This window comes from Crocuta crocuta, unplaced genomic scaffold (assembly GCF_008692635.1).
Source record: "Crocuta crocuta isolate KB4526 unplaced genomic scaffold, BGI_CrCroc_1.0 scaffold177, whole genome shotgun sequence".
Taxonomy (NCBI): domain Eukaryota; kingdom Metazoa; phylum Chordata; class Mammalia; order Carnivora; family Hyaenidae; genus Crocuta; species Crocuta crocuta.
The window spans coordinates 1,016,353-1,031,440 of NW_027531880.1; the positions used below are offsets into that span (position 1 = coordinate 1,016,353).

General features: G+C 35.8%; 1 protein-coding gene across 1 annotated transcript in view; it reads right to left on the reverse strand.

Moving 5' to 3' along the window:
- Positions 1-3,042: 3,042 nt before the first annotated feature.
- Positions 3,043-15,088, reverse strand: part of LPL (lipoprotein lipase) — a 24,350-nt gene continuing 12,304 nt past the window's right edge. Inside the window, exons 4-10 of the mRNA XM_077773105.1 lie at positions 14,118-14,229; positions 13,113-13,346; positions 11,677-11,919; positions 9,588-9,708; positions 8,503-8,685; positions 7,394-7,498; positions 3,043-4,978 (exon numbers count right to left, since the gene is read on the reverse strand). Coding sequence (XP_077629231.1) covers position 4,978; positions 7,394-7,498; positions 8,503-8,685; positions 9,588-9,708; positions 11,677-11,919; positions 13,113-13,346; positions 14,118-14,229 — 999 coding nt within the window. The 3' untranslated portion in view covers positions 3,043-4,977. The remainder of the gene's footprint in view (positions 4,979-7,393; positions 7,499-8,502; positions 8,686-9,587; positions 9,709-11,676; positions 11,920-13,112; positions 13,347-14,117; positions 14,230-15,088) is intronic.

Genomic DNA, 15,088 nt, shown 5'->3' on the forward strand with positions numbered 1-15,088 from the left:
CTGACTTACTTCACTTAGCACCATATGCTTAGTCCCTCTATATGGTTGCAAACAGCAAGATCTCAACCTTTTTATGGTTTCCAGTGTGTGTGTGTGTGTCTTCTTTATCCATTTATTTATCGATAGGCACATGGGCTGCTTCCATATCTTGGCTATTGTAAATAATGTTGCAGCGACATAGAGGTGAATATATCTTTTCAAATCAGTGTTTTTTGGGTTTTTTGGATAAATATCCAGTTGAGTACTACTCAACTACTCAACTACTGGGTCATATAGTATTGCTATTTTGATTTTTGTTTTTTGAGGAATCTCCATGCTGCTTTCCACAGTGGCTGTACCAACTTATATTCCTACCAAGAGTGCACAGGGTTCATTTTTCTGAACTCCTCACCAGCACTTGTTTTTCTTGTCTATTTGATTCTAGCCATTCTGACAGGTGTAAGGTGATATCTCACCGTGGTTTTGATTTGCACTTCCCTGGTGATTAGTGGTGTTCATCTTTTCATCTGTATGTCTTCCAAGTTTATCCTTGTGACTGTTGAGAAGGAGTGTTAGTCTTTCACTAAAATAGGCTTCTCCATAGGGACACTCACAACATGGTTTCCTCCAGAATGAGTGACTCAAGAGTAGAGAACGCATAAGACAACAACAAAACAGAAGCTTGTGCTTTTATAACTAATTTTGGAAGTGACATACCATCACCTTTTCCCTATGTTACTGTTCACATAGGTCAATGTGGGAGGTGACTACCCAAGGATGAGAATAGCAAGGGGTGGGAATTTTGGGAGCCAATTTAATGACTGATTTCTACACTATTCCAGTTGTTCTATATATGTGTTTGGTCTGAAGACACAGGGTTCTATGTGTATAATACTATGATAACAAAATAAAGAATTGAGGTGTAATGAACTAGTTGGTATTCATGGTAGAGTGTGTACTTAATGGGAAGCTTCACCACTACATGCATCCTGTGTCAATAGTCACAAAGGGTTTAATGGGATTGATATAAATCCATCTTATCCTAGTAGAAGTCCCAGAATATATCTTCTAATGGTGAATTGATAGTGTTCTATTTGTATATGAAACAAATTTATACCTAAGCACATGTTTTTAATGTATTTGGGAGGCCAGAAAGTGTAAACATGAGTTATTAACCAGTAAAAGTCAGTTCTAGTTTCATGTGTGTTCCTAACTTGCAGTATAACATCCGGCAAGTCTCTTAACATCTCTGGGCTGATTAAATCAGCTGAAAAATGAGAGTATTGTATTAAGTGATTTCTAAAAAGCTGCTTCTTGTAGAAATGTATATTTGATGACATTCTAAATATAGAAAATTCCCAATAAATATTCTCATTTAGAAGATAGTTATCTTTACGATAGCATTTCTACAGTATGATAAATGCATCATAAATAGCCTGCAGTCTAACAGAATTAGGGCTAAAACAAAACATTTTTAATAGAACAAGGTTATGGCAGCATTTACTTATAACAAACTGCCATGTGTTGGGCCTTTGGATAGACAAGGCTGGTATTAGAAGATACTAGATAAACACTGCAAATTCCTTCTGTAGGGGTGAGAGGGGAGTGTCCCTAAATTATAGTTTTCATAGGTTATATATATAAAGCTGTTGTGTGTATCCTGACAGTTCTATGCATATACATTTTTAAGAACTTTATTGAGACATGCTATAAAAGTCACCTATTTTAAGTGCATAATATATTTTTTAGTAAAGTGCAGAGTTGTGGAATCATCACCACAATCTAATTTTCATCAGCCCAGAAAGATCCCTTATATCCATTTGTAGCCAATTGTTCTTCTAACTCCTATCCCCAGGCAATGGCTAAATCTACTTTTCTTCTCTATAAATTTGCCTTTTCTGGAAATTTCATACAATAAATCATACATTATGGAGTCTTTCGCATCTAGTCCTTTCATATAGCAAAAGTGTTTGAGATTCACCCAACTGGTAGCAGATACCAGCAGTTTGTTCTTTTACTTTTCAACAATATTCCTTTGTATGAATACACCACATTTTCTTTATATCTTTAGCTGTTGATGGACGTTTGGGTTGCTCCTCCTTTGGAGCTCTTATGAATAATGCTGCTATAAACACTTTGTGTTAAGGCTTTGTGGGTATATGTTTCACTCCTCTTGGGTGTATGCCTAGTAGTGGGATCACTGGGTCATATGGGTTAAACACTATAATTAATTTTTCAAAACACTGCCAAACTATTTTCCACATTGGCCACACCACTTTACATTCCCATCAGCAGTATATACAGGCTCACATTTCTCTACAGCCTTGCCAACTCCTGTTACTGTTTTTCTTTTTGATTATAACAACAGGCATTCCTGTGAGCAAAATTTAAACTGAAGAGTCTCTCCTTGTCAGGGAGACCTCAATCCAGAAGACTGTATGCCTAATTAATAATGAAGTTTTGGGGGGCGCCTGGGTGGCTCAGTCAGTTAAGCGACCAACTTCGNTAATGAAGTTTTGGGTCAGTAGCCACTGAAACAATTGTTTTCTAGATTACATTCTTCCTGATTGTACTAAGAAGCAATCCTTACTTAGATGCATATACAGCTTGTATGTTGTTCTTTTCACAAAGAAAGTTTCTAAAAAAATTCACCTTCCCATACCAAATAGTTTATTTTATTGCACAAACTCACTTTGTAGGTAACAATTAGACCTCAGAAATAAAGAATGCATTCTAGAAAATGGTCAAAAAAATTTAAATTAATCTAACATTTACTAGTGAAAAAGTAGTTGTAGGCAAGGAAAATTCCGTGTATTTTATTTAGGGGAAAAAATCTCTATTATTTCCTCTTATAGTTAGTTTAAAGTATATCTAAGGCTTTGTACAAATGTAAATATAAAAATAAAACACAATGTGCACTGTAATTTTTAAAAGCTATATGTTTTTCACCAAGCATAGTAATTTTACTTAGCAAATTTTACTCAGTAAAAACATGCTGAATGAATCTGTCCTAAGAATAAATATCTTTTTAGGGGACTAAAACAATACAAAATAATGACTTAGTGTTGTAATAAAATTTTGTCAATTTTATTAAAAGCAGATTCCATTTCTTAACAAAGTTAATTAAGTTTTCTTTTTTAAAAAGCCTACTTTATGGTATTTTTTCATCAGAGTAAGTTGGCTCAGTGAGACTGTCACTGAGAAAGACATGTACAAAGTTAGCATCACCTATCTATAAATGCAGATAGCCACAGCCATTCCAATATATATAATCTCCCTTTACTCATACACACATATATTTACAGCTAATAAATAACACTTAAAGCCAAAGCATTGTTAATATACACATATGGTGAAGTCTGCAGAAGTCAGAGTTACTAGGCCCATACACTGATTTGATCCGTATTTTCTCAAGTTTATGTATCTTTGTTCAAAGCCCAAATCCAGAAAATTAATGAATTAGCAATAAAGGGGGATGACAACAACAAATATCACAACATTTTATTTTTAGAGAAAATTCATTCCATGTTGGCTGATATTAATAACAGCATTCATCCTAATTTATATAGGCATAACCATTTTTTCAAATGAAAGGCTGAAGTTCTGGCACCTCTGGAATAATTCTACTCCAATATGTCCCAACATTATATCTCTTGATTTTTTTTTACTTTCCAAGCTATGCTGAATAATGAACATATATGCAGGGCTTCATATGTGAGTATATGTTCAGATATCCACACATGTTCACAGTTTGGATTCCCAGCAATAGCCTTTGAGATATTTTACTTCTTTATCAATTTATATTAATATAGAGAAAATCATTCTGAAAATATAATATCTAATTTATAAATAACTGTTCACCCACTTTTGGCTAGTTGTTAAAAACAACAACTGTCATGGCATTTCATATGGCTATGGCAATTGAAGATTCTTTTAATTGCCCACAGTGGTTTTAAGCACTGTTTATGGATATATATTTTTTCATTTCCTAACTTAGAAAAAATGGTCCATGTCTAAAATTTGCGTGATGCAAAATTTGACCTTGAACACATACCAGGAAAGAAAGAGACATGCTAAAAGTATGACTGAAGCATGACTGAGATAAACCTAAAATTGAATAAGGTCTATCAGATACTAAATGACCTCAAATTGATTAATACAATTTCAGAAATCTGCTAATAAAATAGTGGTATCATTTTCTTTCACCATGGTTAAAAGTATGTGTGAGCTGGCAATAAATGGCTCATAGAAAACACAATTAAAATATAATCTTGAGACAAAGGAGGGAGGGAGATTAAACAATAAACTGTAAGACTGAATTGATCTAAATTTTATATTTTAAATTTATATTTCTTTTAATTAGTAACTTAGCAATGATGCAACGAACTCCAGGGATGGTTTAAATTTTCAGAGATTCATCAACTTCATCTTCTATTCCTCTCTCCAAGTCACTAGTATCTAGTTCACTCCTGGGAAACACAGAAACCAATGGCAAGAGAAGAACCATTCCAAAACAGTCAGATATTTTGACTAGTAAGTAAATGGGTCCAACACATGCCACCAAAAAAATCATTTTCTATATTCTGACTTGGAGAAAACGCTGAGAAGGTATCAGTCCAGAAAATGCAGAATTCCAATTAAAATATGAAATTCCACTCAACTTTAGGCTAAGTTTAATATATAAAGAAGGTTTATTATTTTACCATGGGCCCAAATGGTTCTTATTTCTTTCTCAAAAGACAAAGCACAGTGATTTTCAAATCTGCTATCTTTTAATGTTGGAAGATGTGCTATTTGGGCACTATACCCTTCAAGTTGAATTAGTCACTTTTTTTTTTTTGTATTTGAGATTATATCCTAAAATAACAAAGCATACTGGGATTAATACTCAGAAAAATTGTCTTTGAAACACCCAAAGCACTGGGCGTCTTTTGTAAAAGTTACTTCATTCTTCATGGAATTCCTGTTCTGTTCTTCCTTCTGTAGATTTGCCCAGTTTCTGAGAAAAAGCAGAAGAGGAAGAGCAATTTATTATCTCTTTTATGTTTTACAATCCTCCCTCCTCCCATGTTCATGATATAAAAGCATTCAACTGGAAGCTCAGAACAGAGGTTGTGAGTATATACCCAGTGAAGATGTGGATAATGGATCATATGTGGATAATGGCAGGCTTGTGGGAATGAAAGACACTCTAATATCTACTTAGCTGTATCCCAGTAAAGACTATAATTTTCAGAAGACTGAACCAAATGATTTCAAACAAGATATGATTTAAAAAGATTTCTTAATTCTAAATCTTGTCAAATGAAATGGCTGATTATTGTCTTTTCTTGTGGCATGAGACTTCTAAAGAGTTTTATCAGAAGGTAAGAGACAGAGAACTTTTGATTAATTTAGTCATAGAAGAGAAAAACTGCAGAATGTTACAAACCTGATTCATAATTACTTCCACATAAAGTTCAGAGGCATAAAAATAGCCATCTAAATATCTGTGGTCTCAGTAATCTTATAATCAGACAAGGAATGTGGCCTTAGATTTTCTCAGTTAAATTACTGTGACTTATATAAAGAGTATGACAAGAAATACTTTTAAAACAGCTGGAGATATTTCCTAATCTTTCAGGTTTTGTTTTTACATTCACATATAGGTTTAAAGTTGTATTTGATTTGGGAAGAACATTATATGTGTGTTTGTGTATGTTTGTATGTAACATAAGTGCATGTTTAAAGCTTTATATAGGATTCCTTTTCTAAAAATTAAAGCAAATGCGTTTCAGATTTTTGATGAGGGAAAACAAAACAATGAACCTGAGTAGAATAGTCTCTACTTAGATAAAAAGTCAGTTATTCTGCCTGGCTGAATACCGTTAACTACTCCATTTCAAATTTATCTTGAGTGCCCTTATGTTAATGTTTTTCATAAAGTGGCTTCATCTTAACGTTTAAAGTACATCATAATTCTATTTTTGTAAAAAATGAAGAAAATATGAATATTATATATTCATAGAGAAGGTCTGAAATAATATAAATTTAAATGTTAATTGGGAGTTGTCCCTGGAGGATACAGTCAGAGTGATTATATTTTCTTTTTGCCTATTTTTTCCTAATCTACATATAATCCATAATTATCCATGGGTAAATTACATCACAAAATAGAAATTTAAAATAATAGAGATATTCCCTATAGGGTTTTTAATATGCTTTTCTGATTAGGCAATTCTTATTCTGCACTTTTGTCTATAAATGTAACTGAGAGAAGACAGATCAGAAGCAACTGTTTTTTCTACATCTGGATGATGTTGTCCCCAGCCTTTCCCATTGTTCCTTGTGTCACTGGTGTGTATGACATGATCAAAGTTTTCCTCCCCTTTTACTTGTAATCCATTAGTACTTGGAATCTGGCAGGGGAATGAGCAGAGAAATGAAAGTGGGATAATGTGAGAATTCAGGAGGGGCTGGGGAGAGTCACATGTGAGTCTCCACTTAGTAAGGACACTCTGGGAAGATTCAGCTGACAGTTGTCATGTGGATTCGTCTTAAAGATCAGGTAGGTAAGACTCAGGGGATTGTTTTGAGATGGAAAAGAGAACCATCTCCTAAATCCTAATTCCATTAGCTCCCCATCTTTGGTGATTTTGAGATGGATGCTTGATGGCTGCCCCTTTGGCTCTCTGTCCTAGAGTCCGCGGCCACTTGGAGCATTAAGAAGGACTATGTGAGGGCACCTTGGCTCAGTTAGTTAAGCATCTGATTCTTGATTTTGGCTCAAATAATGATCTCATGGGGTTTGTGAGTTCGAGCCCCACGTGGAGCTCCATGCTAACAGTATACGGGGTTCTGCGCTGACAACGAAGAGCCTGCTTGGGATTCTTTGTCTCCCTCTCTCTCTGCCCCTCCCCCACTTTTTCTCGCATGTGTGTTCATACTCTCTCTCTTTCTCTCTGCCTCTGTCTGTCTCTCATACACAAGCACACACACACACACACACACACACACACACTAAATAAACTTTAAAAAAACAAGGACTATGTATTACAGCTGATGTTTTGCTCCCCTAGATATATCCTGGGAGGGGCTACACCCACAGCAATGATTCTAACTATTGTGTCATATGCTCTGCATACAGGATCCATAAGGTAGCAGGGATACAATACAGAAAATGCAGCAGTGAAGGTTTGGGGCAGTCCAAGAAGTAAAGTAAAAGAACAGAAAGAGAAAGAAAAAAGAGGGAGTATTGAGAAAAACAAATGGGCCAGTCTGATGTGTATATATGGAAGGGCTAAGAAAGATCACCTGAAAATTCTATCAAGAATTAGTGCAAGTCTTTAGTCATGAGATGAAAGCAATGTATGAAGCAGTGTCCCTCAGAAGGCAAGCTCAGGATATCCAGAGAGCTTTAGCCCATGTTGCTTACCAGCCAGACTTTTTATTCAGGGACTTGTCATGGCATTTCACAAATACCACAGATGCCTTTCCTTTCTGCAGATGAGATACTTTCTCCCTGGAACAGAAGATTACCCTGTCGAAGAAAATGCATGAACATATCATATGGGAAAATAGAAACAACTGTTCAAAAATATATGGTTTGATCAAGGATCTTTAAATCCTACATGATCAGTCTGATTAACTACTTTGATATTTCCAAGAGTTCATTGTTTAAAGTTAGGCCATTCTGGTCAGCTACAGATCTGAATCAGAGGGTTATTTGAGGGCCTAACCACAGTTCAGCAATAAAGGTAGTCAATCTGGACAGCTTGGAGCAACCTTAAAGTCACAAGGCTTTCACCATGACATAATACAAGATCCATTTTGCCACTTCCTTATATCTGCATTAGGGAATTCACAAACCCTCCTTCAACTGGCCCTGTTAGAGAAACAAATGCTCTGCAGAGCCTCTCCATCCACAACCTCTTTTTTGTTTGTTTGTTTGTTTGTTTGTTTTATTTGTTTGTTATAAAAGAAAATGACCAAAGGGAAATAATTTATCAATCCTAATGTAAAGTGTCATTTTTATATACAACAATGGCCCACTATAGTTTGCAAAATCCCTATACATTTAGTATACAAGTTTTAAAACCTCTGGGGCTCTCCATGCAATTTCTTTATAGATATATGTGAGGTGGAGTTGGGGAGACAGGATGAATCTCATTCTACTTGAAAAGGTTGGTTTTAATCTTTGAACGTCAAAGTGACATCTCTGAGGTTCTTTCCACAACTGTTTTGTGCTTGCAAGAAACAGTGCTAAAAGAGAAGCTAAAATCGTCATGTCAGCTCTCAGTCAATAATTGTGACCAATTCTGGGCTTATGTTTTCTTTCCATGAAGTTTAGAAATACTCTTACTTCCCTAGTATAATAATAAAAGAATACTCCTCCCCAAAATTATAGTTGTAATTATCTAGATTATATAGTTTTAAAGACAAAGCTTATAAAGTTCCACCTGAACGTTGAAGGCTCCAAGAGTATTCTCCCTAGGTAATGACAGAGTGAGCCTAATGTGAATGGAAAGAAATCAATTTAATTACTTTTTTTGAGTCTCTCCTGCTTTTACTCTGATCTTCTCAATAGTAAACCCAGGGCTGCTCCACCAGTCTGACCAGCTGAAGTATGAATCGCTCTTCCATTTAAGTTTCAACATCAGCAGTTCCCCAATATCCACCTCCGTGTAAATTAGAAAGGAGTATGTCTTATTTGCAGAAACTTCAGGCCTGAATAAAAAATCAGCACATTTGGTTAGTTCTGTTTTTTGTTTTCATTTTTCTTCCTCCAAGGCATATAAATAGCTTTATTGTTTGGGAGATATCTTAAAAATTCAAAAAACGCCCAACAAAATACTCAAGTGACGATAATGGCATTTAGTGATTTTTAAAAGACATCTACACCCTTTTAATCTACTCTAACTTTTACACTAAAAGTGTGAAGTATTTAATACAATACTTAAGGAAAAAATCCATAAATGAATCATTCAGAGACATTATATTCCTTTTCATATATCCCCTTTCAATCTATACTGCTATGTGAACATGTTTACTTTGTTACAGTCATAGCATACACAGAATTTTCTATTCTTTCTTTGTTTACTTCATATTTTACCTTCCATTTTTCACCATTTTTACCTGGTTTTCTATAATTATAGGTTTAGAAACTTGATAGATTTTAGTGACTTATTAAACCACAATTCATTTAACTGTTGCCTCAATGTTGCGTACTTATTTTATTTCTAATTTATGCTATTGTATGTACCAACGTAAGGAACGTCTTTTGCCATAAAGCTTTTTTAAAAAATCTCTTGTGGGGAGCCTGGGTGGTTTAGTCAGTTAAGCATCTGACTCTTGATTTCAGCTCAGGTCAGGATCTCACAGTTTATGGGATTGAGCCCTGTGTCAGGCTCTGTTACTGGCAGTGCATAGCCTGCTTGGGATTCTGTCTCTCCTTTTCTTTCTGTCCCTTCCCTGCTCATGCTCTTGCTCTCTCTCAAGAAAAATAAAATGTTTTCTAAAAATTTTGTTGGATATTTCTTTTTCTACTCTTCTTCTATTCTAGGGACCAATTCAGGTAGCAGTGCCATGATAAACCCACATGCTGGAGGTAATGCCAAGTGGTTACTCACAGGGTGAAAGGAATGTTCTCACTCTCAGCCACAGTGCCATATAGAGAAATCTCAAAGACCTGGTTGGTTTGTATATCACTCTCAGTCCCAGAAAAATGTATCTTTACTTGGTAATGGAAGACTGTAGGGAGAAAATTGCAACAAGTGCTAATCAGTTTTTCTGGAAACATCACAACCCCTAAATCAGCAGGCAATTCGGAACCACAGACTCTATCTCACTAGTGATTAAATAGTAAGTGCTCACACACAACCATCACTGTGGCTTGGAAAGATTTCTTCATGTCTGCAGTATTTGTTACTAGAATTTTCAGAACTGGAATTCCACTCCTTTTCAGAAAAGTGTGGTTTTAGTGCATAAGAAGAATCCAGGTATATCTGAATTGCCAAACAGCCCTAGAGTGTAGTCATCTTTGATTGGGTACAAAGAAAATCAAATCAAAAACCAAACTACACACGATTCTTCCTCCATGAACTATATCCTTCTTTGGCTATCTTGTCCTTAAATATCTATATGGAACATATTTGGCATTTGTTAATGGAACACTGTGACTGTGTTTCTTCATGTTTTATGGGTATGTCTGACACCCTACCCTATGTGTAAATTCCTTCAGGTCAGAGGATCATGTTTATCCTCTTTATTCCCCCATCATCTAGCATAGAGTATGTATTATAGCAAGCTCACAATAAAACTTATTCATTGAATCATCAGTGAGGCCGTAAAGATTATCAGTTCCTAAAGTGTTTGGGAGATCTTCTGGAAGCAAGTACTTGAACTTCTACATCATCTCCTCCCTGCTCTCCCCATCTCTACTAAAATTCCTGTGTAGATGGGATGGAGGGAGGTTAAGGGGATAGGAAAGGTACAAGCTTAACACACAGCTACTAACAAGTAGAAGAGAAACTCTCTTCAGTGGAGCCCTTGCAGGCCTCTCCATAGACCAGAGCAGGAGAAGCTGAGACTGCTTCATTGCCCATAAGAACAGTGACGGAGCACTGCATGGCACTGAACAGGATGCCTGGGAATGAGTGATACCTGCCAAGTCTTCAGAAAAGACTTCTCTTCTCTACCTCATATATACCTTCTGATTGTGAAAAGTCAGGAAAACTAAGGGTTTCCTCATTGCTTAAAAGGTTTCTTTGAACTACTGATGCTCTACACCTCTGGAAAACCAAATGCACTTCTATAGAGGTTCTAACACAACTTACAAACGGGTGCTTCTATCAGATATATTTTTACCTTGGAAAACTGTACTTCAGTATCATCCCTTCTCTTGGACTTCCCCTTGGACTCCACATAAGTTAGCTTTTCTGGTATTAATTCCTCTTGCCAGATTTATCTAATTATCTCCTTTCCTGTCTCTTCTCAGTCTCTACAAATCTTCCTCTAAATAAGCTGCCAAGTTTGAAATTCAACTGGGAACAGATTCATGACAAAATGGAAATATCTTAGAGGTTTGGTATATTCTTTCTTCCCAGGAATAGTTGAATTTTAAACTATAGTTAGCTCTTGCCTAAAGCAAACTTTAAGAGTTGGCAAACCTTTTCTGTGAAGTACCAGATAGTAAATAATTTGGGCTTGGTGGGTCATACAGTCTCTGTTCCAATTACTTAACTCTGTGGTAGCACAAAAGCACCCTTAGTCAATACAAAAAAAAAAAAAAAAAAAGAATGTGTGCGGCTGTATTCTAATAAAACCTTATTTACAAAAGCAGGTAAGGGGTTGGATTTGGCCTCCTGGGCCATAGTTTGCTGACCCTGGATAGATAGATGGTTTCAAATGAGCTCTAAGCCTGGTACTATTGGGCAGACTCATGCTAATGGTCACAATTACAGAGGAGGGTGGCAAGCAAGGCTATTACAGAGGTTAGTGCAGATTGTACACTGGGTCTTACTGGCAATGTGAATTGATTGCTTTAGTAAAATGGACCAGTGTAACTCCTTCTCTAGTGAGAGAAATACAGTGAGGGTTCAAGGTTTAATAAAATCATTGCACTGCTTCTGTTGTAATGGACAGACTCAGTGATTCAATGAGCATGATAAAAAATAGGATCCAACTGATTTTCCTCATTTACAACATTCTCCGGCCTACCTTTGTAAGGCATCTGAGAACGAGTTTTCAGGTACATTTTGCTGCTTCTTTTGGCTCTGACTTTATTGATCTCATAACCCAAGTTGTTGCAACGGTTTTTTCTACAACTCAGGCAGAGCCCTTTCTCAAAGGCTTCCTTCGAATTGCACCGGTAGGCCTTACTTGGGTTTTCTTCATTCAACAGAGAATCAATAAAGAGATGAATGGAGCGCTCATGGGAACACTTCACTAGCTGGTCCACATCTGGAGAACAAGAAGCAAAAAGAAAATTTAACTCCATTAAAGTCCACAATGAGTGCTTTATCTTGCATGTCTAAACTAGTTTAGGTGTGGTGTCAGAATAAAATTACCTAAGTATCTAGTCCTATAACTAACCCCTTGAGTGTAAGTCCTATTTAAGGAGGTATTCTTGATGGGAGTTTTTACCTATCTCTAGGAGTATTAAAATTGCAAATTTGCAGACAACTTTTGACTTTTCTGCTCTCTTATATTTGTATGTTTATGAGGATATAATAAGAGACATTCAAGGTGGAAGCTGACTTCTTCCAGTTTGTCACATCCTTCTCCAATACTGAAAACATAAAATGCTTCTATCTAGAAGCAACATCACAAAAGGGAGAATTATTAAATGAATAGTATTTTAACATAGACACTATGTAAAATTGGAGGTTGTGTCACTACTAGTTATTTTTGCATTAAATGAATCACATAAATGATCAGTAATGTAATAAAAGTGTATCTATCACCATAAGCTTCTACAATAATTAAAAATAGTAGCATTATGCTGTAAGTCCTATAACATGTGTACAAAAGACCTGCAATCAATATCTATAGGTAAGTTTAATTGCCTACAAAGGATGCAAAGATCTCTGAAAACAAATTATAAATTTAACACAAACATGATTATTGAAGTAAATATTAAGACAATATTAAATTATATTTTATTCTTTAAATTTTGGAGTATTTATTGTTAGAGAATGGCAATTTGTTTCTTATTTTTACTTTCTGTCTAAAAGGCTAACAAAATAAATTTGGACTAATTCACATGTCCTTTATTTTCAATTCAAAATAAATCTCCTGGTTTCACAACTATATTCAGAACATAACAACATGTGCCAGATGTCATTTTATGCTGCTATTATCCAAGGTAGTAGAGTTTTCTCGTATAGTACTCACCTTTCTTTCCTCTTATCTCTGGAAGCTCAGTACTCACTGTAGTCTACAATATAACACATAAAAGAAAAAAATGTCTATCTGACCAAAGCAAGTACTAAGGCTAGAAAGGTGATTATGCTGAATATAATAGCTTCTTCAGAAACCTATCTTGGCTAAATGCATATATTAAAACTGGATACTTGTGGAGAATGGGTAGGAGACTGGGTCAATAAGAATTAAGAACAACACGTGTGTTTAATTAACTTCTAAATCATATTTACCTCCAAGACCTCTTTCTGCAATCACACGGATAGCTTCCCCAATGTTACATCCTGGTTGAAAAGTGCCTCCATTAGGATAAATGTCAACATGTCCTACTGGTTTCTGGATTCCAATACTTCGGCCAGGTGACCCTCTGGTGAATGTGTGTAAGACATCTACAAAATCTGCATCATCAGGAGAAAGGCGACTTGGAGCTTCTGCATATTCAAAGTTAGGTCCAGCGGGATCCAGGCCTTGATGGGAGGCAGAGGGGAAGGAAAAGGCCTCACAGGTTTTGTAATTCCCATTAGTTTTAGTCTCCATTAGCATTAGACAATGTAATGTTACCTTGGCATTCGATTGTTCATCATTTAAATGTAACTGGCAGCCACATATTCTTATTAGCTCCTTATTCCGTAGTGACTGGATCACTAAGTTACTGAGAGTCATAAAAGTAAGCTTAACTCCTTCTGAAAGGGATTTAAGTCTCTTAAACTAGCCATTAAATAGCAATTTTCATTCAGAACAAACTAGACCTCCTTCTGTAAATTATTTTTCATCCTGTTGAGAAGGCCTTCAAATAGTAGTGAGTTGGTTCTTTTTCTCTATACATGTCAAATCACTACAACTTTTGCCCTGGTTGACTCCCTTCCTTTTTCCAAACAAAAGCCTCTGGTGTTGGTCCGTTTTCATTTTTCCCAGTACCAGTATGAGAGGTGACATACATACCACCAAAGCATAGAGCCCCAGGAGTAGGGAAATTAGCGTCCCAGAGACCATTTGGCTTTTTGTGCTTATCTCTGCTCTATTTCTCTTCTGACAGTGGGTGTAAGTCCAGGACAGCTGGGGCCGATATTCTCTCCTACTCCAGAAAAAAAGTGCTCCCATGGGATAATCAAGTGGCAGGGCAAACAAAGAGGAACACTACACACATATACGTATATTTGACAAACATTTTGATCCTCTTTCCAAATGATAGACATCTCAACTCTTCTGTGATAAGACTACTGGCACTGCTTTCTTACCAGTAATTCTATTGACCTTCTTATTGGTCAAACTTCCTGCAACGCCAGCAGCATGGGCTCCAAGACTGTATCCTAAGAGATGGACATTGTCCAGAGGATAGTGAAATTCCTCCTTTGGAAGAGAAAAATAAAAAAGGGGTTCTTAAGTTTCTGTAAGAAAGATCAAAGCTAAAAGAAAAATATTGTTTTGGAAATATAGACCATACTGAAAATTAATTCTACTTATTTAAATTTTGTGTTATAGATCAAAGAAACACTTTAGTGTTGAAATTTTCTCCTTCTTTAACAACATATTTAAGTTAGAAACTTTTCTCATACATCTGATATTGAAATGTATGGAAATGGGGGCGCCTGGGTGGCTCAGCCAGTTAATCATCCAACTTTGGCTCAGGTCATGATCTCACAGTTCATGGGTTCAAGCCCCGCATCAAACTCTGTGCTGACAGCTAGCTCAGAGCCTGGAGCCTGTTTCAGATTCTGTGTCTCCCTCTCTCTCTGACCCTCCCCTGCTCATGCTGTCTTTCTCTCTCTCAGAAATAAATAAAAACATTAAAAAAATTTTTAAAAAGAAGTGTATGGAAATGTGAATTTCCATTTATCTGAAAATATATGTGTGCATGTACTTGTGTATGTTTAGGTATATATTTATATGTAGATATATGTATGTGTGTATATCTATATGTATATACACATATATTAAATATAGATTTAACTTTAAACCAGTATTCCCTACTTTAAATACCCTACATCACTTTATTCTTTAAGGTTAGCCAGGAATGTCTTAAAACTGGAAAACATTATAGCAAGAAAGGATCACAGACACATATAGTCTAGTCTCTTTATTCAATAGACAAGAAGCCTGAGGTTGAGGCAGGCGATCTGATTTTCCCAGGTCCAATTTCTTGATAAGTGATAGAGTCAAGAAAAGAACTTTTATCTTTTTTTTTTTTTTTTTTTTTTTTTTTAGTGGA